Source organism: Rattus norvegicus, chromosome 5 (genome assembly GCF_021556685.1).
Source record: "Rattus norvegicus strain SHRSP/BbbUtx chromosome 5, alternate assembly SHRSP_T2T, whole genome shotgun sequence".
Taxonomy (NCBI): Eukaryota; Metazoa; Chordata; class Mammalia; order Rodentia; family Muridae; genus Rattus; species Rattus norvegicus.
The window spans coordinates 14,860,372-14,887,223 of NC_141538.1; the positions used below are offsets into that span (position 1 = coordinate 14,860,372).

General features: G+C 35.4%; 1 protein-coding gene across 4 annotated transcripts in view; it reads left to right on the top strand.

The window, feature by feature from the left end:
• Positions 1-26,360, top strand: part of Mybl1 (MYB proto-oncogene like 1) — a 35,315-nt gene extending 8,955 nt beyond the window's left edge. The window contains 14 exon segments of one of the 4 annotated variants that reach the window (NM_001436635.1): positions 49-120; positions 2,672-2,764; positions 5,091-5,311; positions 6,811-6,985; positions 9,367-9,438; positions 10,645-10,749; positions 14,084-14,317; positions 15,413-15,781; positions 19,328-19,470; positions 19,868-19,982; positions 21,044-21,160; positions 21,385-21,489; positions 21,916-22,095; positions 23,773-26,360. In NM_001436635.1, the coding sequence (NP_001423564.1) occupies positions 49-120; positions 2,672-2,764; positions 5,091-5,311; positions 6,811-6,985; positions 9,367-9,438; positions 10,645-10,749; positions 14,084-14,317; positions 15,413-15,781; positions 19,328-19,470; positions 19,868-19,982; positions 21,044-21,160; positions 21,385-21,489; positions 21,916-22,095; positions 23,773-23,901 (2,130 nt within the window). In that variant the 3' untranslated portion in view covers positions 23,902-26,360. 4 annotated transcript variants of the gene reach the window in all.
• The last annotated feature ends 492 nt before the right edge of the window (positions 26,361-26,852 follow it).

A 26,852-nucleotide genomic window follows, 5' to 3' on the forward strand; every position in this document is an offset into this window, starting at 1 on the left:
ACATACTAGGGACAGAGGAAAGATTTCTAACTTTTATGCCTCCAATAGGATGACAAGTTAAAGAAGTTGGTTGAACAACATGGAACTGATGATTGGACTCTAATTGCTAGTCATCTTCAAGTAAGTGAAGTGTCAAGTTGTATTTTTGTAGCAACATGTCTTTATTTAAGGCATTAGTTTATATATTCTATTTTTCAGAAATGTGTCTGTATAATTTAGGTTTTTATTCCTTAAAACATCTGGTTAAATTATTTTCTGGTATGTTTTGTAGTTGTTTGCTAGTGGTTTAGAAAGTAATTTTCTAATACAAGTTGAGTACCTTAAATCCCAAAATCTGAAATCAAAAATGCTTCAAAATCTACAACTGTTTGAGTACTGATGTAGAGCCACAGTAGAATGTACATCACAGTAAAAGTGCCAGGTACGCTAAAATGTTACTATTACTCGATTATGTGTATAAGGTTGATACAAAACATAAATGAGTTTCATCTATAGACTTCTGTTCCATCCCCAAGATATATCATTTTATGTATATGTACATATTTCCAAATCTTCAGACTGAAATCTGTAACAACTTTAGCCTCAAAAATTTTGGATAATGGCTGCTTAACTTGTAAAGAATTTATCCAGGGGCCTAAAAAAACTTTTATTATTAAAACAAAAGTGGCATTAACTTTTGGTAGACCTTCACAAATATTTGTGATAAGTGGATTTATTTTATTTTAATTTTTGTATGTTGGAAATTGAACCTAGGGCCTTGCAAACTCAAGTAAGCACTACTGATCTATATCCTCAACTGTGATTTATGCGAAAATATTCTGAGAGAATTTTACTATTAAAACATTTTGACAGCTAATGAATAAGAAAAATAGTTAGGTTTACCATCTAATGCATATGCTTTTGAGTATTTTTATTGGTTCTGTCTATCTGTCTTTCTTTTTTTGAGATGAAATCTTACTATGTAGCTTTTGGTAGCCTATAAGTCACTATGTGAATCAGGCTGCCTAAAACTCATAGACATCTGCTTGCCTTGTCCTGAGTGATGGGATTAAGGTTGTGAAGTATCACACCTAGCTACCTACGTATTTATTACTTTACATTATGCTTGTTCATCACCAGTATTCACATACTATTGGCATGTAATTTTATAAAATATGAAAGTACTTCTGCATGTATTCATTTGTTTCCTAGAGCGTTGTGAGTTGTTAGGTAATTTGCCTATATTTTAAATTTCAGTATTATTTCTTTGGTTTCACAAACAAGGTTGCCTCTGGTTTGTTTGTTTGTTGTGTTTTTCACATGATCATAGTATCTCTCAGTGTAACCTAAAAACTGAGAAAATAGATTATAGAGTTAGTCTAAATTATATTCAAATGTCAGCTCTGTTAGTTTAGAGAATACTTCGTTGACCTGCAGCTACTTGCTTCTATAGTATCGTGAGAATTACAAATATAAAGAAGGTTGGCACAGTTCCTGACATTTAGCAGATATTCCGTAAAAGCAAACTAAATTGGAAGTTGTGTACTAGATTTAAACTGGTATTGATACAAGGTTATGTGAAAGTTGTTTTGAGGAAAGTAGTAGCTTTAAATGGATTAGCATTGATATATAGAAGCCATAATGAAGCAGTTCAAACTAAATAAAGTTAAGTCTGGTGGCATTAATAGACATGATGTTTCTCTGCGTCAATTATGTTTTTAGATGATCTATAGTCTTGCATATGATCAGATAGTTTTATAAGTTGTAAGTTGGTTAACAAAATAGGTGTGTATTATTTATTGTTATCTTAGCAATACTTTGTAGAACTTAGTCATAGACGTATTAAAATAAGGCTTCATTTATCACTTTTGGAATTTAAGTTGTTTCATTCTCTCTCTGTCTCTCTGTCACTGTCTTTGTGTGTGTGTGTGTCTGTGTGTCTGTATGTGTGTCTATCTGTGTGTGTCTGTGTCTGTGTGTGTGTGTCTGTCTGTGTGTCTGTGTGTGTGTCTATGTGTGTCTATGTGTGTGTGTCTGTGTGTGTGTGTCTGTCTATGTGTGTCTGTGTGTGTCTGTGTGTGTGTGTGTTACTGGGATTAAGCCTAGGGCCTTGTGCATGCTAGTGGAACGCTACTCCAGAGCTGTATCTCCAGTTCATTTTTTAAAATTTCAACCTTTAACCTACTTAATTGAAGTATAATGTATATCTTCTATAAAAATGTTTCATGTTTTATTGATAATTTGAAAGGCATAATTTATAAATATACTTTTACTACCACATAGAGCCTTTAAGGAACATAGTGATACCTTTAAGATTCATTTAAACTTGTACAGATTTGAGCTGCTATGTTTAAAGTCTTGTATCTGCTTCATACAGTTTATTCCCCTCATTTATTTCTCAACTCTGAATTAATTTTTTATGAACTATGTTTTGCTGCTTGCTGTATTATGAGGATAGTATAGAGGTACATATCTTAATTCCAAATATATTGTTTTTAATTTGCAGTCTACACCTGTGATTAATTGAAAGAACAGAATTGGAAATTTTAGGCATGTAAAATAAGCATTACATGTAGAAGTTCGATATTGCATATGCTGTTGATTTGTATTTTGTTCATGTTCATGTAAATTTGGGCTAATTTGTTTCCTGGGAGAGACTTATTCAACAATAAAATTGTCCAAATTTTTTCAGAATCGTTCTGATTTTCAGTGCCAACATCGATGGCAGAAGGTTTTAAATCCAGAATTGATAAAGGGTCCTTGGACGAAGGAAGAAGATCAGAGGGTAACATATTCATATTCTTTTGAAAAATTCTTAAGTTACTTACTTGTGTGTATGTTTGGGGACATGTATGTTTATGCATCCTTATGACACAGCTTACATGTGGAGGTCAAAGGATAGTTTGTGGGAGCTAGTTTTCTCCTTCCACCCACCATTGGGTCGCAGGGATCATTAGGTCATCGGGTTTAATGGCAAGTGCTATGGGGCCATTCCTTACCCCTTGTTCATATCCCTTATGTTCACTGTACCAATGGGTTAGACTTATTAGCATGGGTAACACAGCTAATGTGTGATGTGTGATGTCTGTATGCTAGGGTTGGTGTGGACATACATATTGCATACATATATGAGGAGGCTGGAGGACTACTTTAGGTGGTGGTGTTTCTGAAGAGAGTATCCTCTGGGGTTTATTTTTATGACATAGGGTTTCCCATTGGCCTTCAGCTTGCCAAGTAGGGGTAGGTGAGTGGGCCTGTGAGCATCGTGGATCTGCCCTTCTGCCCCGCTCCCTGTTGCTGAGATTGCAAGTGTATGCCACTATGGCAGCTTTTAAAAATGCTGTTTGTGGGTATGGAACTCAGGTCTAAATGCTTGCAAGAAAAGCACTCTATTAACTGAGCCATTTTCCTTAGCTCACACTTTAGGTTTGAACAGTGAGCTGTTCTTTGGAGGTTATATGCATAAAAATTGAATGTTGAATGCCCCAAAAATAAATTTTAATTTTATTTTCATACTTACTAACCTGATATGTAAGGAAAACACTGTTAATATTTCCTCTTGACCTTAAACGAATCTCATGATTAAATAAATATCATTGTTTCCAGACATCATGTTTCCAGAGGATTTATAATAAAAAACAATTATTTGGGCAATACAAGTTGTTGAAGAATAGAAGCATCTGCTCTCTACTAGGAATTGCTCTTTAATTCATACCCTTAGCTTGCCTATTGCTAATGTGCCTGTGGAATTAGATCATCCTAATACCCATAAGAACAAACAAACCAAGTCACTTCATGTGCCTTGGGGCTGATATGACTTTTCTTAATAGGCGATGATGAATTTTGAAATGTAAGATCTGGGCAGGTTGTCCTGTCTTCTACACAGTCACCATGGTTTGTATATGTCTGTGCTCATACTTACAGGTCATAAGTATGCAAACAATAGTAATAAATGGCAATAATTAAGTAAAATACAGTGTGAGCTCTTTTAAAAAGATATTTAATAGCTGGATCTGGTGCACTGTCTATAATTCTAGCTACCAGGGTGACTTAGTGAGACCCTGTTTAAAAATAGAAATTAAGAAAAGGGCTGGGGGCTGGAGAGATGGCTCAGTGGTTAAGAGCATTGACTGCTCTTCCAGAGGTCCTGAGTTCAAATCCCAGCAACCACATGGTGGCTCACAACCATCTGTAATGAGATCTGGTGCCCTCTTCTGGTGTGTCTGAGGACAGCTACAGTATACTTATGCATAATAAATAATCAAATCTTAAAAAAAAAAAAAGAAAAGGGCTGGGAATATAATGCATGGTAGAACACTTATTAAATACACCTATACTGGGAAAAGAAAAACCGAAGAGCAGTAACTACAGCTGTACAGTTAACCTTTAAATCTTATTTTTAAAACTATGACAAGGAGATACATATTATGAAAAGAGTGATATATGTTAGATTTAATTAATCTACCAATATAGAATGATTCTTTGTGCTCCATATGATATTTGACAGTGGATCAAAGTAGCAGTGAAGTAAGTGGACTGAGGAGATGAACTGTTTTTAGTTAAACTAAAAGCAAACAAAATATAGTACAAATGTACAAACTGTTTTTAGTTTGATAAAAGAGGAAATGAAAAGTCAGTAATTATAGATCTTTCCTGCATCCTAATGAAGTTATTTGGCTTTTTGCTGAAACGTCCCCCCCCCCCAGATGTAGGAGTAGAAAAGACAAATCTCAAAAAATTTTAGTTACTTCAAATTAAACTTGTATGAAAATGGTTTAACATGAGTAATTAGCCCCTTGAATTTTTTGATGCGTTGGGAATTGATTTTTGAACTTGCTGAGTGCTAAAGGATTACCTATTATTGATATTACCTTTTGTGAATTATAGTTATAGCTGAAATTTAATGCATTTATTTTAAATGGAATTCTTAATTTGGAGTTTTTTCTCCTTTTGTTGTTGTTACTGAGGTGCTTCAGATCAAACCTAGGACCTTGTACTTGGAAAAAAGAAAAACCAAAATGTTCTGTGATGAACCAACCTTGACATGCTTGAGTTACATTTTAAAATTCTTTCACAGTAATGTTTTCTCAACCTTTGCTTCTGTTTCTTAGGTTATTGAATTAGTTCAGAAATATGGGCCAAAAAGGTGGTCTTTAATTGCAAAACATTTAAAAGGAAGAATAGGCAAGCAGTGCAGAGAAAGATGGCACAATCACCTGAACCCCGAGGTAAAGAAGTCTTCTTGGACAGAGGAAGAAGACAGGATCATATACGAAGCGCACAAGCGGCTGGGAAACCGTTGGGCCGAGATTGCGAAGTTACTTCCTGGAAGGTGCTCACATACGTTTCTGTGCTTCAACATGACCCTTACTGCCTTACGATTGATGTGCTTAGTAATTTTGTAGTAAAGAATATGATAATTTGTACAATAAAATGGTAGATTGTATCGTTCAGATACTTTGTCAGTCACTGGTACTGCAGATCTTTTCTCAGGCAATCTGATCTCTCTCTGAGAACATATCTCCTCATGCTTCATAGCTGTAATCTCTATGTAGTACTTCACGGTAACTAATATGCTTTTCTATGCATTCCTGCTTGACCTTTGTATACTTTGGAAATATGTAAAGGAAACATTAATGTCTTTGTTTTATAGGAATTTAAGATGCAGTATTATATTTCTTTTGTCCAAGTTTACGCAGAGGTAAACTCTCAGTGAAAGCACAGCAACAGAGAAGAAAGACCAAGAACAAAGAAATAAATAAGATCACCACTGGGTTGTGGGTAGCTAAGAGGATGAGAAGTGAGTATGTGAGTTTGGTTAGGTAGGTAGTCCAGGAGGACCTTGAGATGACAGGGAAGCCACGAGATCTCAAAGACATGGTAGGACAAGAACAGAAAAAAAGGCAGTGAACTTCTGGGCTGTGAACTTCTGATATATTCAGTATTTTATGCACCTTTTTACTCTGTGTAGAATCCAGCTTAGTGTTTTAACAGAGTGGGTTTCTAGTAAGTGATATTTTATACAGAATGGAATTTATACTACGAATAGCTCTAGGTTTATCTTTTAAAAAAGAACCTTAGGTTAAAAGGGAGCTGACGAACTAATTTTCTAAAAATATAATATTCTGAGAAATAGTAAAGAATACTTGAAATCTGTAATTTGTAGTTTTCCTTTTTTCCTTTCTTTCTTTTCTTACTGGAATTGAGGATTGAACCAGCGCCTCACTCATGATAGACCACTAGACAAGCATTTTACCCCTGAGCTATATCTCTAGCTTGATTTTTTTTTTGTTTTTTGATAGTTTTTTTTTTCCTTTTCCTGTTGCAAGGCCTTTGTACTTGGTATGCCTTTTATCCAGAGGCTCTTTCTTCTGGTTTTTGATGTTGTTGTTGTTGTTGTTGTTTTTGAGACAGGCTATTAGTATGTTGTCCAGACTAGTCTTGAGTTCCCTTATCTGTTTGTTACCTTCAGGCTGATGATCCTTCACCTGCCTTTTTTTCTGTTCTTGTCCTGCCATGTCTTTGAGATCTCGTGGCTTCACTGTCATCTCAAGGTCCTCCTGGACTACCTACCTAACCAAACTCACATACTCACTTCTCATCCTCTTAGCTACCCACAACCCAGTGGTGATCTTATTTACTTCTTTGTTTTTGGTCTTTCTTCTCTGTTGCTGTGCTTTCACTGAGAGTTTACCTCTGCGACACCAGGAACCTTCTAAATACTCAATTTTCCCAATCGTAAAAAATATGTCTTATATATTTTGTGCAAATTAGTGCTAAAATTTGTAGGATTCTTTCCCTTTTTTAAAATTATATACTTTCATTTCTTAGGACTGATAATTCTATCAAAAATCATTGGAATTCTACCATGAGAAGAAAAGTGGAGCAGGAGGGCTACTTACAAGACGGAATAAAATCAGAGCGGTCTTCATCCAAACTTCAACACAAACCTTGTGCGACTATGGACCATTTGCAAACCCAGAATCAGTTTTACATTCCTGTTCAGGCACATATTTTTAATATCTTTATTATTTAAAAACAATTTCTTTAGTTTTTATATGGGAACTATTGGTTTGTTTGTTTGTTTTGACAAGTAAAATTTGTTTGGGGAGTGATGCAGATAGACATTTAAATTTCTAAACTGAAAAAGTAAGTCATAATTTTGATAAATATTTTAGTATAAATGTCACTTAAGTTTCCAATGTGATTTCCACATTGAGAAATGTAGTATGTGCATGTAACAGTACTCTCATTCATTGCAGTTATGGTTCAGTGGACATAGATGTGCTTTAACATCTATGGAATTTTCCTCAAACCTTGTTCTGTGTAAATGTAGTATTGACTATCTCACAGGTGTCACAGAACAGTGTAAAGGAGAAATAGTAAAGCGATCATTTAAACACTCCTGGGAACAGTAAATAGTTGATCTTTGATCTCGCTCTACTTTGCTCTTAAGTGATTTAGGTTTCATTTAGACAGATTGATTAAAGGTTACCTAAGTTCAAACTCAGGGAGCTCTGTCTTGTCCCCTACAACACACATTTACCTACCTGTAAGAATTTGCTTTGTTATCTTCATGAGACGTGCTTTCCCCGTCTGTGTGTCTACAATAGACAGCTCTTAGTTCTTTTCACACAGTGTAAAAGACTGTTAGGACAAGTAGTGTCTCACAGAAGATAGAATTGGGTATGCTGTTAAAAAGTTTGCTTCCTGAGCCTCTCGGGTGTTATTTCATTTTACATTTTATGCACATCACTAAGTTCTTTTAGACTTACTTTTAAAAGAAACACTTGAAATAGTAATATCTTAATTTATAAATAGGGAAACATGGGACAATAGTGTAGTTAACTGCTGACGCTTGACCTCAAGGATTTTACTGTTTCGTTTTTTAAACATAGTTTCTTTCGGGTCTTAGATTTCAATAGCATCAACAGCAAGGTTTTGCTTCTGTCTTAGAAAAATTACCATTTAAAGGTTTTTTTTTTTTGACTTACAAAAAGGTAATTTTAAAAATTACTTGTTGCCAAGGGAGTGTTTGATAGTCTCAACTAAAATATGTTAAAGAAAATAAGGATATTGTTTAAAATTTAAGAATTGTTTTCCATTTAATAATTTAGAAAGCTTTATATATTTAAATTTTAAACTATTAAGATTATTCTAATTTTTCTTAAGAAGTGTGACATGAAGAAATATGTTGGTTTGAAATACCATGGCAGAGTGCCATGGAAGTGTGAGGAAGTAAGTCTCAAATCTATTGGCCCACCAAGTTGAGTGACAAGTGATCCTGAGTATTGCCAAAGCTAACCTCTAGGTTAGAGCTCAGATGGAATGATTTTGCATTTGATGGTGATTTGGGCCACAATAGAAAATAGATAGATTATATTTATTTTGTATTTGATTGCCAGATTTTTTTTTTTTTACAAGCATCTCATGTACTCTATTAGTGCCCCTAAATTCAAATAAACTTTACGATTTTTTTTTTCCTTTTTTTTTTTTTTTCGGAGCTGGGGACCGAACCCAGGACCTTGCACTTGCTAGGCAAGCGCTCTACCACTGAGCTAAATCCCCAGCCCCCTTAAAGTATGAAGGGTTTTTTTTGTTTGTTTGTTTGTTTTTTAACTTTACGATTTTTATTACCAATGTTTTAGAAATGAGACAGTGATTGTCAGAATGTCTGTTATGACTACATGTGTAATTCTGATTGGTTTCTACATGAATAACAGAAAAGCCCTCTTTTCTTCTTAGAGATTGATATTAGGTGGTGATAAGACTATGAACACAGTTTACTGTGTTCTGTAGGCAGTAGGGCAGCCCTCAAAAGCTGACTTTTAAAAATATATTGTAGGTGATGTTGGTAACAGACCGATTGACTGATACAACCAGGATTAGAAGTAAGGTGTGGTGATATCCACCTGTAATTTCAGCACTGGGGAGGTTGAGGCAGGAGGATTAGAAATTTGAGACCAGCCTCAGCCACATAGTTAGCTACAGTTGCTTGAGCTTCAAAACAGAACCCTGTCTCATGAAATCAAAAGACAAAGATACAAATCTAAATGTGGTTACTTCCTACACTTACAGTTTATCAGTAAAGCCTAAGGACAGGGGATACAGTTATTAAATAAAAACTATTGTAGTTAGGAATTTTCAGAGTTGCTAGCCAATATCCAGTCTCCAGGTTTTTGTTTTTGTTTCGTTGTTGGTTTTTTTTGTTTTGTGTTGTTTTTCTGAGACAGGATCTACCATCTAGCCTTGAGGTTTCACACAGACGCCTGTGCTACCCTTCCCAATGTTTCGGTTTTTAATGTTGACATTTTATTACAAGCTTTCTTGGCATCAGATTTGTAAAAATGTATAACTTCTAATAGTTATACTTTCCTTCTTTTTTAGATCCCTGGTTATCAGTATGTGTCACCTGATGGCAATTGTGTTGAACATGTCCAGACATCTGCCTTTATTCAGGTACGCTTAATTTGTAACAGAGCCACAAAGGAAGATGTTATTATCCTTACATTACAGTTGCTTACCTGTAATCCCAGTTTTGAGCTGAGGCAGGAGGATAGCCACAGCTCAAGACAAGCAGAGCTACATAGCAAGTATTAGGCCAGTCAGGGCTACAGAATAAAAAGCAAAAACAGCAAAAATTAAACAAATGAAATGAAAAACAGAGGAATCCCGTGGTCCCAGCACTTGGGAAGATGGACAGGAAGATACTGTGCCTCCTTTCACTAAAAACAAACAAAAAGCATTTGACAGATTCTTAGAAGTTGAATAGTACTCATTTCCTTATCTATTTAGGCTAAAGAACACTGCTGAAGTTGTTGTTGTTGTGGTTTTTTTTTTTTTTTTTGCATGTGTGTGTGTGTTGTTTTTTTTTTATTTTTTTTTACTTTGAGTATTATACAACTAAAGGAAAATAAGGAAACTGTATAAAATGGATTTGAAAAATAAAATCCATAAAAATATGAGGTGATTGGCAACACCAGTGTGGCAATTTGTTCAGTTTTAAATAATTAAAACAGCTGCTGAATTGTATAAAACACATTACAATGAATTTATCTGAAGTAAGTCAGAGGTATACTTTTGATACATAGTTAATGTACTGTGGTTTTAGGTCCCTTCCCCACTGCTGTTCATTTGTAACAGTGCTATGTAATCAGGCTGGCCTTGTAGTTGATATGGAGCCTAAGATACCATGCTGCATGGTTTTAGGTGACGCTGGAGACTAGCCCGGGGCTTCTAGCATACTAGAGAAATTACTAACTGAACTATATCATTACCCCTGTTTTTGTCTTTTTCTCTTTGCTCTGTTGAGATAGGGTGCTACCATATAGCCCAAGGATAGCTTTAAGCTTGAAACCCTCCTTTCTTTCTGTTTCTTGCATTCTGAGGGAATGGCAAGTGTGCACTACTGTGCCTGAAATAATGCCTTTCCTCCCATACATTCAAATTTTCCCATTTTCTTTTACAAAGTTGAAAATGTTTACAAGTACTCTTTTAGATTCCAGAGGAATTGTGCTATATTGATTCAGTAGCATTAAGAGGTTAGTGGCATTTGGATTTAGTAGTGTTAAACTTTTTTATAGGCTGCATAGAAAATAAAAATGAAAACACTATTTTAAAGCAGTTGTGATGGTGCTTGTTTTTCTTTTATTTAACTTATTTTAGCAACCCTTTGTTGATGAAGATCCTGATAAAGAGAAAAAAATAAAGGAGCTCGAGTTGCTTCTTATGTCAGCTGAGAATGAAGTTAGAAGAAAGAGGCTTCCACCTGTAAGGATCGAGCGTACATGTTTGCATTTGGTCACGGGAGTCCTTCCATGGATGCTTTCATTAGCTGTAGAGTACATTTTCCCATTTAATTTGCAGCTTTGATGTCGCTTGGTCAAGACTTACACCTCTTCCAGCACGGTTTACGTTGTTCTATACTAGGATACTTTTTTCCTAAAAAGAATGTTTCTTAAATCATAAATGATTAGAGTAAAATCTTTAATTAGTATTTTTGTGAATCTTGTAATTATGTTATATTGGGCTTTTAAAACTTGATATTACATGTAATGATGGATTAAATTGAAAAACTTATAAAATAAATATAGGTGTAGAGAGATAAGCTCTAAATTATTTTTATTTTTTTGAAAAGCTGTCTTTCACTCGAGGATATGAATCAATAACTAAGAGCAGACAGGAACATTTGGTTCTTATGTTCTCTAAATCCTCTAAAGAACTTTTTCAGAAGAAGAAGGCTGATATGGCTGTCTTTTATTTAGCTTGTCAGAATAACTAGGAGTATTAAACTAAGATAAATGATATAATTTCTAGTAGAATTAAACGTGTTATGCTAGATGGTTTAGAGAAAAGAGATGTACATTTATTCTTAGATGAGAATTTCAGAAGTTTAATTGATATCTGGAGTCTATCTTTAGAGCCTTTTACAAAGGCCTAAAGCTCAGTGGCGAGCATTTGTCTAATATACATTTGATCTTGGGTTCAGTCTTAGCACTGAGAAAAGTTGCCTTTCCCTTCTTGACTTGAGACTTACTGAGAGAGCAAAAATATTGAGAGTTATGGGAACTCAGATAGCATCACTATGAGAGAATAAGCTGACATGTTCAATTAGTATCATGAAACAACTGATATTATCGTCTATGATTTAAGAGTGTATTCAATGATATAATTATTATAGGTGAGATTTTACTATAGAAAGGCAACTTTTGTTTTGAAACGATATCCCATCAGTAAATAGTAAGACTGCAAATGTGCATATTTTAATGATAATTTTAGCTCTGTTAAAGAAATGACAAATAGTCCTTATTTGTAGATTTCCACTTTGGAAATTTTTGAAAAGATTTGGACTGGGATGTAGCTCAGTGGTAGGAGCCTTTTCCTATGTTTGAGGCCTTGGGCTTTGTCCCCAAGTGCTTCAAAACAGAAATAAAGCTTCAACAAAAAGATAACATTTTTTAAAATTAAAAATGTTAATTTTCCCATTTTATTTTATGTGTATGGGTGTTTTATCTGCATGTCTATCTGTGTACTGAATGTATGAGGTGCCTGAGGAGGCCAAAGAAGGTCTCAGATCCCTGAAACCGCCATGTGGGTGCCGGGAATCAAACCCAGGCTCTTTGGAAGCACAGCCAGTATTCTTAACTGCTGAGCCATCTTTCCAGTCCAATTTGGTTTTTAAAAAAATAATAGTGGAGTTGGGGATTTAGCTCAGTGGTAGAGCACTTGCCTATTAAGCGCAAGGCCCTGGGTTTGGTCCTCAGCTCCAGGGGGGGAAAATAAATAATAGTGTTGGGGACATGTTAGGAGGGTGTGGGGGGGATACAGAAGGGGATCAGGAAATGATCGAGGTACATTGTATACATGGATGAAGTTATCAAAGAATGAATATTTTAAAACTAATAGCAGTACCTTAGCTCAGGACGCAGCATACCTGTCTCATTTAACAACAAAAACATTCTGGCTCAAGTAGTTCATTTTATATTAAAGGGGGGAAATTTGCTGACTTCTTTTTAAAACTTGCTGTCAAGGTGTGGCTAAATGGGCCATTTTAAATCCTAGAGGGAAGTTACTTTAGTTTGTAGTATAGATTTCATACAAATTTATTTGTTTTTTAAAACAGATGTATGATAATAGCTATTATTATTTTACTGAATTCTATTATGCTTAGCTATTTCATGTGTATTTTTGGTAATTCTCATATTAATTACTTAGTTAAAAGTACATGGAATGCATTAGAGATTAAGATTAGGTCTGTATATTTGCAATGCTGTGGTTTTTCTGTTGGGTTCAGTAGCTTCCCTCTTTGGTTGGTTGGTTATTTATTTATTTATTTAATTTGTATGGGTTTTTGCCTGCTTGTATGTCTGTGCATCATGTGTGTGCAGTACCCATGGAGGTCAGAAGAGCATGTAAGAGCCTCAGAAATTGGAGGTACAGATGGTTTTGAGCTCACATGTGGGTACTATGAACTGAATCTTGAATCCTCTGGAACAGCAGCAAATACTCTTATCCACAGAGTCATCTCTCCAGTCCTGAGTTTTTAAAACAATAGAAACCATTTATAGAGTGATTTCTTTAAAATGGGCAGTACATTCTTAAGAATATTGTTGCTATTTAACTATATTTAATTTAAATATAATTTAAATTTCCTCATGTGCACCAGCCTCATTTTGCACATATGACTGCTGGCTCCCATACTGATTTGCTAAAGATAAAGAGTACTTTTATATTTCAGAAGGTTCTGTTGAATAGTACTATTCATGTTACAAGTTTCCTTTACGAGTCTTTAAGATCTCATTATTATAAGAACAGGAAACGAGACTTCCAAGATAAGTAAAATGCCTTGGTCATATTTCTAAAGAGAGGAAGAAAACTAGTGTAGTCCCTAATATCAGAGTATTTAACCCACAGTGAGAACAGAGATGAGGGATAGAATATGGTAAGACAAAGTAAGTTACTTGGTTCTATAAGAATTGAGGAATGTGTGCTTCACATGCACAGTTGGGATATGCTCTTGGAAGAAGTCCTATGTGAATTTAGTCCTGAAACTCACGATGATTAGATATAAAATAGAGGAGTTAAGGCAGTATCGTAACTAGAAGAGATGAAAATATATTGTTAGTCACACGACATACTTCTTAATAGTTAAACTGTCTCTTAAATAAAGACTAGCACTTTTTGTGCATGGTGGGTTAGGGAGTGTTCTAGGTAAAGGAAACAGCAGTATGTGAAGACGCTCTCCACATCGTCCAACAGGAGTTAGGATTGCTGTAGCTCAGTGTTCTCATAGAAGGACAGTGTGCGTGGAATCGTGGAATGGCATTTGTAAAGAAACGAGGCCAGGCTTTAGGTTTTTGTTAAGTGCTAATTTTATTGACAGTGGCTTTATAGTTAAATTTATTTAGGAAAAGGAAATCTAGCCAAGGTATGAGATTTAGTGGAAACAAATTGTGTACTGATATTGAAGAAAAGCTACATTTGGGTACTATATATTTTAGCTAAAACGATATGAAGTGTGCTACTGAAATTTTTCATTTAAAATCTAAATTCAAGCCTACATTGAGAATGACAAATAATACCCAAATTTCTTTTGTACTTTTAGCAACCTGGAAGCTTTTCTAGCTGGTCTGGTAGTTTCCTCATGGATGATAGTATGTCTAACACGCTGAATAATCTTGAGGAGCACACTACTGAGTTTTATAGCATGGATGAAAATCAGACTGTTTCTGCCCAGCAGAACTCACCCACAAAGTTTCTAGCTGTAGAAGCAAATGCTGTGCTGTCCTCTCTACAGACCATCCCAGAATTTGCAGAAACTCTAGAACTTATTGAATCGGTAAGTTTGAAATTGGAAATTAATTATGTAATCTCATAGAAGCATTAATATTTAATAAACATTTACTAACTTTAATGTTAAGCACTGCCTAATTTTGATCTCTTTTGTAGAGGTTTTTGGTGAAAAAAATTAAAGGTTTAAGTTCTTAACTATGTATCTTAAAAAGATGTTTTTACAATTAAAAACAATTCATTGTTTATTAGATGAATTACACAAATATATTAGAATGTTTGAAACTAGAGAAACTATAAAAGGAAAATTAAAACTCTCTGTATATTTAGACTTGATCACTTGATGTATATAAACACACATATATAACTCATGTTATATTTTTATCTTTTACTTATATCATGAGCCTGTGTTTGATTTCTCAGCATACATATAATTTTTGAGTAAAGATCTCACTGTATATCCCTGTCTGGCCTGAAACTTGCTATGAGACCAGGCTGGCTTTGACCTTACAGAAATCTGTCAGTTTCCTGAGTGCTGGGATTTAAGTGTTTGCCGCCATGCTTGGTTCGTAAATATATTTTTTAAACATGAATTTTAGGTGCTTTATAGTATTTCATCATATGACTGTAAGGCAGCTTATTTACTCAGTGCACCACTGTAATTGTGTGTTTAGAGGGTATCTGGATTCTCAGTATCACCAATAACAAGTAATACTGATAGAAGGCTTTGTTGTCGAATCACGACAATTCTATACTTGGCTGAGTTGGATTTCTAAATCAAAGTCTATGTTCCATACATATTACCAAATGGTTATGTAGAGTTTCATGGTGTTTTCTGGTTAAATAGAATGGTTTTATGATAAATTATTTTTTTAATAATAGCCTAAAATAATCTGCTCTTTTCATGTAAATATTCTGACAGAAAATTTCAGCTACTGTGTTAGATGAAACATTATCTTGGTATTATAAAAACTGTAATGTTTTCTTTTTTGTGGTCATGCTTAATTAAAGAAAAATGTTTAGACAAAGCTTATTTTTACTGGTTAAAATGAGTAACTAACTTGTTAAAAATTATCATGTGTTCAGATCATATTAAACTGTTACAGCTTAACTTTAGTTAAGGATTCTTTTATTTTTTTTGTAGGATCCTGTAGCATGGAGTGATGTTACCAGTTTTGATCTTTCTGATGCTGCTGCTTCTCCTGTCAAGTCTACTCCAGTTAAATTAATGAGAATTCAGCATAATGAAGGAGCCATGGAATGTCAATTTAACGTCAGTCTTGTCCTTGAAGGGAAAAAGAACAGTTGTAATGGTGGAGACAGTGAAGCTATTCCTTTAGCATCCCCAAATGTGGTCAAGTTTAGCACTCCACCAACTATCCTCAGAAAGAAGAAAAGACTACGAGTGGGTCAGTCTGCAGGCAGTGAGCTTGGTGAAGGCTCACTCAGTGAGGGCAGTAACGCAGCCCTGAAGCACACACCAGTAAAAACACTACCGTTTTCTCCTTCACAGGTACTAGTGCTTTATGTTTGCCAATGTTGGCAAGCTACACTAACAGATCTGTAGTATTTTTAAAAGCAATTGACTGTTTTGTTAACACAAAAATATATGCTATGTTTAAATGTATACACGAGAGTGGTAAACCCTGAAAGTACCTCACAAAAGGTAATATTTGCATCCTAGCACCATAGAATTTCAAGAGTTAAAAGGGAGGTTTTCTTTGTCATATTGTCCTATTTCTGGATAAGATTCCTCAGGAAAGTGATCTCTAAAAAGTAAAATGATTTATTTTCCCAAAGGTCTCTAGTGCAGAACTGAGACTAAGATCCAGGGCGACTCTTTGATTCTCGGTTGTCTGCCATATATTTCTGACATGGTGTAGAGAGACCTGTCTACATACAGCAGTTTAGAGTTTCATTTACACGGTGATTTTCCCCTTTGACATTCTTTGGAAGAACTCTAGATAGCAGTTTACTCTAAGAATCTCCTGTTTTGATGCCCACGAGTACCTGCTTTACTCTTTAGTGATGTTCCAAGTAGCAAATGTACACATTAGGATTACTTTTTTTATTGGGCACTTGTTATATTCTAGGCTGTGTGTCTCTTTTCTTACAGCATCTCCTGTTAATCTTCTTTCAAATGACATTGGAAGTCAAAGGAAATAAGTTTTGAAATGCAGCACCTCCTGTTTGCTGAAAGTGTTTTGATTATCTTAATTTCTTTCCTGTTGCTGTGATGAACTAGCCTGACAAGCTATGTAAGGGGGGAAGGGTAGGGTTATTTTAGCCCCCAGTTCCAGGGGACAGTGTAGTGGAAGTCACAGTGGTAGGACTTGAGACAGCTACTCACGTCACTACCCACAGCAAGAGGAAAGCGATGAATGCCTGCGTGAATGCGTGCTGCTGTTGTCGCTCACCTCATCTCTGAGACCTTCCAGAATCCGCTGCTGCTCGGGGAATGGTCCCTCCACTTTTAGGCTGAGATTCCCCACCTCACTTAACCTAATTAAGGGCCTCACAAGCTTGCATGAGCCCAATTCTCAGATGATTCTAGGTTTTGTCAAGTTGGCAGCATTAATCATCCATCACACAGATGTTAAAAAGTTTTTTGAGTGGCTAGAGAGATGGCTCAGTGGTTAAGAGCACTGACTGCTCTCCCAGAGGTCCTGAGTTCAATTCCCAGCAACCACATGGTGGCTCACAACCATCTGTAATGGGATCTATGCCCTCTTCTGGTGTGTCTGAAGACAGCCATACTGTACTAAAATAAATGAATAAATAAATAAATGGATAAATCTTTCTAAAAAAAAAAGTGGTTTTTTTGAGAGTAATAGGGAACTTCATGGTCAGATATGGAGAATTCTGGAATATTTTTGGAGGTATATTTTAAGGTTGGGAAGGTAAGTAGGCTGTGGTAGTACATAGCCACTGAGATCTAAAAATGTTTGAGGTAATACAGTTTGCATTACAACATGAACGATATATTTATTCTTCCTCTAGCTCTCACAGTTCAGAATTATCCCAGGGAAGATGAGGTTTTCTATTTCCAGAGCTTTATATGCTAGTAATTTTTACTGAAGTCAGTTCTATGCTAGAGAGCAAGTAGATAGTACTTATATCCCATGACATTTGGAAGAGTTTGATATTTAATTCTAGGTGAGGTAATTTCAAATATTAGAAGACAGGAGAGCTGGAGCTTGAGTAGATTGCACTTGTAAGTGGCGCTCCTGAAGAAGCAGCTTCTACTTCCTCATATTACCACTGCTAGTCTGCTAGCTGCAAAAGTAAATGAGACTTTTTTTTTTATTAACTTGAGTATTTCTTATTTACATTTCGAATGTTATTCCCTTTCCCGGTTTCCGGGCAAACATCCCCCTAGTCCCTCCCCCTCCCCTTCCTTATGGGTGTTCCCCTCCCCACCCTCCCCCCATTGCCGCCCTCCCCACAACAATCACGTTCACTGGGGGTTCAGTCTTAGCAGGACCAAGGGCTTTCACTTATACTGGTGATCTTACTAGGATATTCATTGCTACTTATGAGGTCAGAGTCCAGGGTCAGTCCATGTATAGTCTTTAGGTAGTGGCTTAGTCCCTAGAAGCTCTAGTTGCTTGGCATTGTTGTTCATAAGGGGTCTCGAGCCCCTTTAAGCTCTTCCAGTTCTTTCTCTGATTCCTTCAACGGGGGTCCTATTCTCAGTTCAGTGGTTTGCTGCTGGCATTCGCCTCTGTATTTGCTGTATTCTGGCTGTGTCTCTCAGTAGAGATCTACATCTGGTTCCTGTCGGCCTGCACTTCTTTGCTTCATCCATCTTGTCTAATTGGGTGGCTGTATATGTATGGGCCACATGTGGGGCAGGCTCTGAATGGGTGTTCCTTCTGTCTCTGTTTTAATCTTTGCTTCTCTATTCCCTGCCAAGGGTATTCTTGTTCCCCCTTTTAAAGAAGGAGTGAAGCATTCACATTTTGATCATTTGTCTTGAGTTTCATGTGTTCTATGCATCTAGGGTAATTCAAGCATTTGTGCTAATATCCACTTATCAATGAGTGCATACCATGTGTGTTTTTCTGTGATTGGGTTACCTCACTCAGGATGATATTTTCCAGTTCCAACCATTTGCCTATGAATTTCATAAAGGCATTGTTTTTGATAGCTGAGTAATATGCCATTGTGTAGATGTACCACATTTTCTGTATCCATTCCTCTGTTGAAGGGCATCTGGGTTCTTTCCAGCTTCTGGTTATTATAAATAAGGCTGCTATGAACATAGTGGAGCATGTGTCTTTTTTATATGTTGGGTTACCTTGTGGGTATATGCCCAAGAGAGGTATAGCTGGATCCTCAGGCAGTTCAATGTCCAATTTTCTGAGGAACCTCCAGACTGATTTCCAGAATGGTTGTACCAGTCTGCAATCCCACCAACAATGGAGGAGTGTTCCTCTTTCTCCACATCCTCGCCAGCATCTGCTGTCACCTGAGTTTTTGATCTTAGCCGTAAATGAGGCTTTTATAGTAGTACGGAATAAGTGAAGTCTGCTTGAAGTTTCTGTGGTCTTGTCTAGACCAGGCAAGTTTGCCTGGCTGTTAACTTTCAATAACTGAGCAAAGCAGTGTCTACAGGTGTACATACGATGCAGTCTGTTATTCTCTTCAGAGTTCAAGATCCTCTCAGAGAAAAGTACACTTGACATTCTTCACAATTAACTTTTCAGTTGTACTTCTGTATAAGACTGGGAGATATTTGTTGTAATACCTCTATATAGTTTCTGTAGATCAGTATTTGATGCTATACTGTTTAAATTTTTGTGCTGTTATAAAGCATGTCCATTTGTAAGTCAGGGTTTTTAATGTTTATTATGTGCTAATCTGCTCAAAGTGCTGGGAGGCAGCAGTGAAGAAAACAGATTTCTTGCCTTTTGAAGCCTAATTTCCAAAAAGTAAAATGTAAATGTAGTATTACTGAAAAGTCTTTTCCTAAAACAATAGAGAAGTCTTAGCAGTTTGATATTGTACAGGAACTTTGATGTTCTAAAAAATTCTCTGAATTCCCTTCCTCATTTAGTTCTTTAACACATGCCCTGGAAGTGAACAACTTAATATAGAAAACCCTTCCTTTACATCAACCCCAATTTGTGGACAGAAAGTTCTTATTACAACTCCTCTTCAAAAGGAAGCGACCCCCAAAGATCAAAAAGAAAATGTAGGGTAAGTGTTTTAAATAACCATGTTAGGGAAAACAGGAAGCATGTCAGAAGTATGTCAGCATTTTATTCAAATGAATGATTTATCCATAATCTTTAAGTCTTTAGGACTTAGAAGTTGGTTATTATTGTTTTTAAAGTTACGTCTTCCTGTTTCTGTAGAATACTAGAAACTGGCTAAATTTAGCATAAAAACTTTATTACAAACAAAATATTCTTAGTACTTTTTTCTAAGTAATTTTTTCTTCTTTAAAATTATTCAAGTATAAACGATACCTGTAATTCATTAAAAAGCATATATCTATATACAAATGTAGCTATGCTTTTATATGGCTTTGCTTTTGTTAACATATATGAGCTCACACTGTGACAATAATACAAGTATCTGAATGACTGACTAGGTTTAGAACACCTACTATTAGAAGATCGATACTGGGCACCACACCAAGAACTCCTACTCCTTTTAAGAATGCACTTGCTGCTCAGGAAAAGAAATATGGACCTCTTAAAATTGTGGTATGTGTACTCTTTATTTTTAAGCACTTTCCTAGTTTTAATAAAAATCCTGGTTTTTACCATTTTGAAGTTTTCAGTATTAAGTGTTCATTGAAACTGAAACATATTTTACTTCTTAATTTATGACTATGAATTTGTGTTAATCTTCCTTGGCTTTTAAATAATTCTTTGCTTGGTTTATTTTAAATTTTTATGTTCTCATGTTAATTAGAAGAAAACAATTGTTAGTGGCAGCTTAATGTTAAGACAATTATGTAGTAGTTTCACTGCAGTAGAATTAATATTTTGATATATCTAATCTCTTAATGTTGCTTAGGAAACTAATGGGTCAGGGAATCCTCTTGAAGTTCAGTTTTCTCTTCTATGCACAAGTTATTAAGTACGCCCCAGTTTTTTGTTTTTTATTGTAAAGCTGAAAGAGACAATAGAAATAACAGGCTTGTCTCTAGTTTCAATGTAGTGAGTGCTTAGTTGTTACTAATATTCTTGATTCTGTGGGAACAATAGTTTACAAACCTATACACATGTGAAATGTTTGTTATTTGCATTCTCATAAATATTGTTACCTTTAAAATGCCTCAGAAAAGCCCAGAACATTCTAGACATGCACATTTTTTATAAGTTTATTAGAATTAAAAAGGCGACTTAAATTTGGTTTCTTCAATGGTGACTTAAATTTCATTCTATTTTTAGTAACTTTAGTGGGTGGATTCATTAATATTTTTAAGTAATAAAAAGTAAGTGATTTTTGCTATAAACTGATTGATAACTTATCTATAACAAGTAGGAGATGACTTTGTTATATTGGAAAAGTACAAAAGTTTAAAAACATTAAAAAACCAACTATTTATTATAATTGTGGGTGTGTGCACGCGAGTATGCTCCTGAAGAGGCCAGAGGACAACAGTTTTTGGGAGTTAATTCTCTCCTTCCATCATGGATTCTAGTGATAGAACTTGGGATGTCTTACCAGGCCAAAAGACTGGTTTTTATAAAAAAAGAAAAAGGGTGGGGGGGGGGTTCTGGCAATTGCCTTTTAAAACCTTTTAAAAATAATTTAGTCCCAGCCACTTGCCTTCTTGGAAGAAGACATTCGAGAGGTTTTAAAAGAAGAAACTGGAACAGATATATTCCTCAAAGAGGAAGATGAACCTGCTTACAAAAGCTGCAAACAAGAGGTAATCTTGAGTATTGTCTATGCATTTATTTTCAGAGTTAGTTAGAGGTGGGTCTTTATGTAATTTTGGCTGCCCTCAAACTGCCAAACCTCCTGCCTCCACTTTCTGAGAACTGATTGCAGATGTGCTTTTCCATGAGGGCTGTTCCAGTGTTACTGTTACTCAGTGTTTATCATGTCCAAGAGACTTGGCTGTAATGTTCCCTTGTAAATTATTTTTCTTAGCACTCTGCATCTGTGAAGAAAGTCAGAAAGTCACTGGCCTTAGAGAGCTGGGACAAAGAAGAACCGGGCACCCAGCTGCTAACTGAAGACATTTCAGACATGCAGGTTTGTAAAGAAGTCATACATGTTTTAATAGCTGTCCTAAGTCATGGTTGCTCTCATTTCGTATGCATTACTGCCCAGATCATTTAAGAGTCACAGAAAATTTCGGGTTGTTTTGCCTAATTCAGAGAGAGTCTATTATCTATGAAGAATATTTTGAGATGTTAGTTTTTTATATGATGTCAAAAAACAGAGGTCCACAAAGCTTTAAGTTTTAGTATTTTATGAATTACCGGATATGACTATAGCACTAGAAGTTTATTTTATGTAATTACCAAGATATTACTACAGAACTAGACATTTATTTTCTGTAATCAGTGAGATGTCATTGTAGCGTCAATGCTTCCTAGGAGGAAGATGAGCAGGGCCCCCACTGCCCTTTACTCAGTAGTATGAATTAGTTATTTTCCTCTTTCTTTTTTCTCTTAGTCAGAAAATATTCTTACAACATCTTTATTAATGATACCATTATTGGAAATACATGACAATAGGTGCAACTTGACTCCTGAAAAACAAGATATAAATTCAGCCAACAAAACATATACACTTACTAAAAAGAGACCAAACCCTAACACTTGTAAAGCTGTCAAATTGGAAAAGAGTCTTCAGGTATGGATTCCTAAGTTTCTTCAGTGATTTTGTTATTGTTTAGTCAATGATCACTTTAAACTTACTGATCACAGTTATACATTTTATTTTAAAGTTAATTTGACAAGAAAAATAAAAAATGATTATTTTGTCACTGCAAGCAGGTTTGGGTTTGAGAGAGGCTCATTCATCAGTGCACACAGCATCTACACAATTGGAGTTGTAGCCAGAGATGTTTTTGGCTAGTTTGTTTGTTTGTTGTTTTGGGTTTTTTGCTCATTTTTATTGTTCTTTTGAGACAGGATCTCACCTCATTATGTAGCTGGACTTGAACATATAGTCCTGCAGCTTCAGCTTCCTAAATCCTGGGGTAGAGACTTTGGCCCTTTGGTGATTCCCTAATTGTGTCTACGTGTGTGTGTGCGTGTGTGTGTGTGTGCACGGGTGTATGTATAAATATTTAAATCCACTTCTGGTAATTCTTCACCTGTAAAATAAAAATATCTAGCCACATTTGTTCTTCTGAAATGGTAAGTAATTGGAAGCATTTCAGCATGATTTTGTTTGTATAATGGCTCCCAATAAACTTTGTGGATTAAAGCTATAATACAAAAAAATCTCCCCCTATTCCTGTGTGGCCAGTAAATAGATGAAAATGAAGGCTGGGGAAATTCTTATTCTGTGATTTTAGGAGTTTGCCTGACAGGAAGATTGGAGAAGAAGATTTCTTCTTTATGCCGCACTGTCTGCAGAGTAAACTCCTTGACATTCCAGCGTTCCTTGAGAACGTCTTTGGCAATCAGATACAGTGGCTACTTGTCTGTGTTGAGCTGTGGCTTTCCCAGTGACACAATGCATGCCCTTAGTTGTTCAAAATGTTTTTAATTCCCAGCGTTTAATTAACTTGGAGCTTCTTGGGAAATTTCATTATGTAGTAGCTCTTACATATACTATAGAAACCTTTATAAGGAAGAAAATAAAGAGGGTGCACTCCTGGTTCACATTTGACCGCATACCTTCCCTTTAAGTCTCTTTTCTTGGAACTGGGGTCCAAACCTGGGCTCCTACATGCTAGACAAATACTCTAGCAATGAGCTGCATCTCCAGCTCCTCTCTTTCAAATGTTTGTAAAAATAGATGACAAGAAGGGATGACTTTCCCATTTGATTTGTGGGGAGTTGTTGGTAACAAAACTATTATACTGTCCTTATAGGCCAGTGAACAATATAATTATAATAATTACATAAAACTGATCATAAATATTTTAGAATCTGTTTAAAAATATAGCATACCATTTAAGATACAGTGTTATAAAAACATTTTAAAGCAATTCCTTATAAAATTCCTAGACAAATAATTGATTTTTAAAAGTCTAGTTGTATGGATTGGTGATGTGGTTTAGTGGATTAAGGTGTTTGTTGCCAATCCTGATGGCCTGAGTTTGGTTCTGCAGCCCACATGGTAGAGTGAGAGGATTAATTCTTGAGAGTTGTCCTTTGACTTCCACATATGTTGTGTGGCATGATGCACGTGCACGCACACACACATACACATGCACACACACACATACACATGCACACACACACACATACACATACATGTACACACACACACACACACACACTCTCTGTAATTATGAAGTATTTTGGGTATTTAATTTTACTAATTTTCACATCACTGTTGATGTTTCCTTTATAGTCAAATTGTGAATGGGAAACAGTGGTATACGGGAAGACAGAAGACCAACTCATCATGACTGAACAAGCAAGAAGATACCTGAGCACTTACACAGCTCCCAGCAGCACATCGAGAGCTCTGATACTCTAACTGTTACTGAAGCTGATGAAAGGCCCCACCCCCTACTGTGCTTATGCTAAATTAGGTTGCAATGAAATTTGTCTCAATTAATTCTTTTAAAGGTTTTAATACATCCCTAAAATGGTTCGCGGTTTTTTCTATATTGAACAGGCAAAAACCTAATAAGCCACTTAACGTAAGGGGTAGGCAAATTTATTATAAATATATTTTTAAGAAATGAGAGTTTTAAAGCTTGTTTTTAAAGAACAAAGTGGGAAAATAAGGATGTTCATGGGTATTCCAAAGTCAATTCTCACGTTAATTTCTTTCCAGGATATATGTCGCTACTTTCTCAAGGCCGTAGTCTGTTATAAACAAGTTAGGTGTGCGTGGCCTCTGAAAGTCTGTGTTTAGGAAGCACAGAGGCTTTATGAAGTACTTTTGCATGTGTGCTGATTTACTTAGAGAAACACAGTGGGAAGGAGCCTCAAGGAAGCTAGAAGTTGCACTACTAATTTTGGTATTTTTCAGAAACAATGAAATTAACTACAGTGTTAAGGATATTTATTTGTGCATAGTACTAAAAAAGCATTGAAAAAAAGGCTTTTTCTTACTAGTAAAGAGTCAGTATTTCTTCATAAGTCTCAGAAGAGCTGAGAATTTTGTTGAATGTATTGTACAGTATGTAGGAGCAAGAAAACTTTGTAAATTGGAAAGATGTCTGTTTTTATAACTTATTTTCATTTTTAAAGCTTAAATGTAGATATTTATATATACAGGGTGTCTAGAAGCCAGTGTTGTTTCTTGCCATTACAGCTAACATAGTAAAGAATAACTTTGACTTTCAAGTATGAAATAGTTAAGTTATAGCTTCAAAGAATACAATATCTATACTGTATGTCACATCTACCTAAATATTGCACTATATCCTTTAAATCATGTTGGTTATAAAGTAGTTCTAAAATGTACTAAATAATAATTTAATATTTTCTTTTTAAATTATATTGGAGGGTCATATAAATTAATCTGGTGATTTGTATATGTGTTTGAAATTTTCATTTTGTTTAAAAAACAATATGGTACCTTGCTCCCTAAAACAGTCTGCACTTAGAAGTTTATTGTATTTACTCGATGTTTCAGAAGTAGAAAATATTATCTTTTATTTATACAAATATTTTGTCCTTTTATAAATGTTTTGTGTTTCCAGGTTACAATAGTTGCTTCAGTTGCCTGTTTAGGTGTTTGCACTTACTTTATCTCTTTTTGAAAGAATGTCTTTGCTTATGTGGTAGAGATTTATGTAATTTTTTGAGACGTATAATGGTGTGCTGTCAACCTAAACACTGACAGGCAGATAGAATTGTACACTGTAGTTTGAATTATTTATAATTGACACACTCTCTCCCTCTCCACTCCTGAAGTATGCTGCTATAGAAAGTAGCAGAGTCGGCTTGCTGCTATGAGAGATGGAAAGAGCAACCACCACTTGCACTGTGTGAAAAGATAAGCAAATGATGGCCAGTTCTCAAGTTAACTAATGGATTCAACGATTCCCAAGCAGGTTCTTAAAAGACCAAACACCACTGTGCCTCAAAACCAAACCAAACTGAACAGCTTAAGATTTTTTTAAAACTCTACTTATCTGTTAATAGAAATGGGACTACTGAATATTTTAATGCCTAGTTCTTCAACAGTAGACCTAAAGGGTTTTAAGCTTTAAATCCAATTGCTAGTTTTTGCATACTATATGTTAGTGAGAAGTAAAGAATATGTGTGGTGGTACTAAGATTATGCCTCTTGATAACAAATAGGTAAAACAATTTGAATCTTCTTAGCATGTTAAATATGTTGATTTTTTTCTAATTAATGAACTTCTCACAGAAATTTTGCTTTGTAAAACCAATGATTGTGGAAAAAAAATCATACTCTATCATTTCAGTTACTTTGGGGTAATAATAGCACATAATTCTTTTTTTTAAAAAAAAATGTAGCCTTTAGCTGCATTGGATATAATAATCTCCAGTTGCCAAAGTAAAATATCTCAGACACGCTACATATTTTAAAACATAATTTTTCTTGAGCATTAAGTTAGCACAAATGTTAATACATTGTCCATAAGCCTGGGCTTATGGGACATAGGACATATTTGGGTTGGTATTGGTTGAATCCTCCAGTTAACTGCTTTGTTGCTTTTTGCAAGATTTGTAATCATAAACATGTTAGGCATCTTAAGTCATCTTTTTTTACTGTTCACTTATATTCTTCAGTTTTCTGAAGATGCCAAGCATACAGGTAGCAGCCATCCGTGCATGGAAACTGACTTCACACATACCAATACTGCATTCTGTTGTAAGGTTTTCACATTAATACAGCAATTACACTGACTAAATTGAGTTTTTTAATATATAAAAAAAAACTTTGCATTGTAAGAGAATCTTGCAGACAATGTTGAAATCTATTAACATCCAAATAAAAGCATCTGTGTACAAGCTGGCTTGGTGTTGCTCATTTCACTTTGGCTCTGTATAATGGATTTGATTGAACCCTTAAGACCTGAGTCCAACATTGAGTTCTTAGAACTCCCTTTACAGGCAATTTCTTCTATTAATATATGTGGCCTCTCCATCCACCTTCATGCAGAAACATTTTCAGCTTCCTGTTAAATACTTTCATGTAACTTTTATTGACACTGGAAATTGGATATTCAGAGAAGACACCTTTTTCCCAACCTGGACTTGCCCTTTTTTGTGGTGTTTTAAGGAATGGCTTTGCCTTTGTCATTCACTGAATCATCTTTTAGCTGCTTCAACCCCCACATGAAATCTGTCGTAAAGACTGTGCATACAGCCACTTTTATCTCTTTATTTGAATTATTGTATATTGCTTTGAGCGTTGTTCTATAGAAACAGCAAGAAACTGCCCTGGCGTTAAGAGTGTGGTCTGGAAGGGCCCAGCACCCACTAGTGAGGGTTTGGAAACAC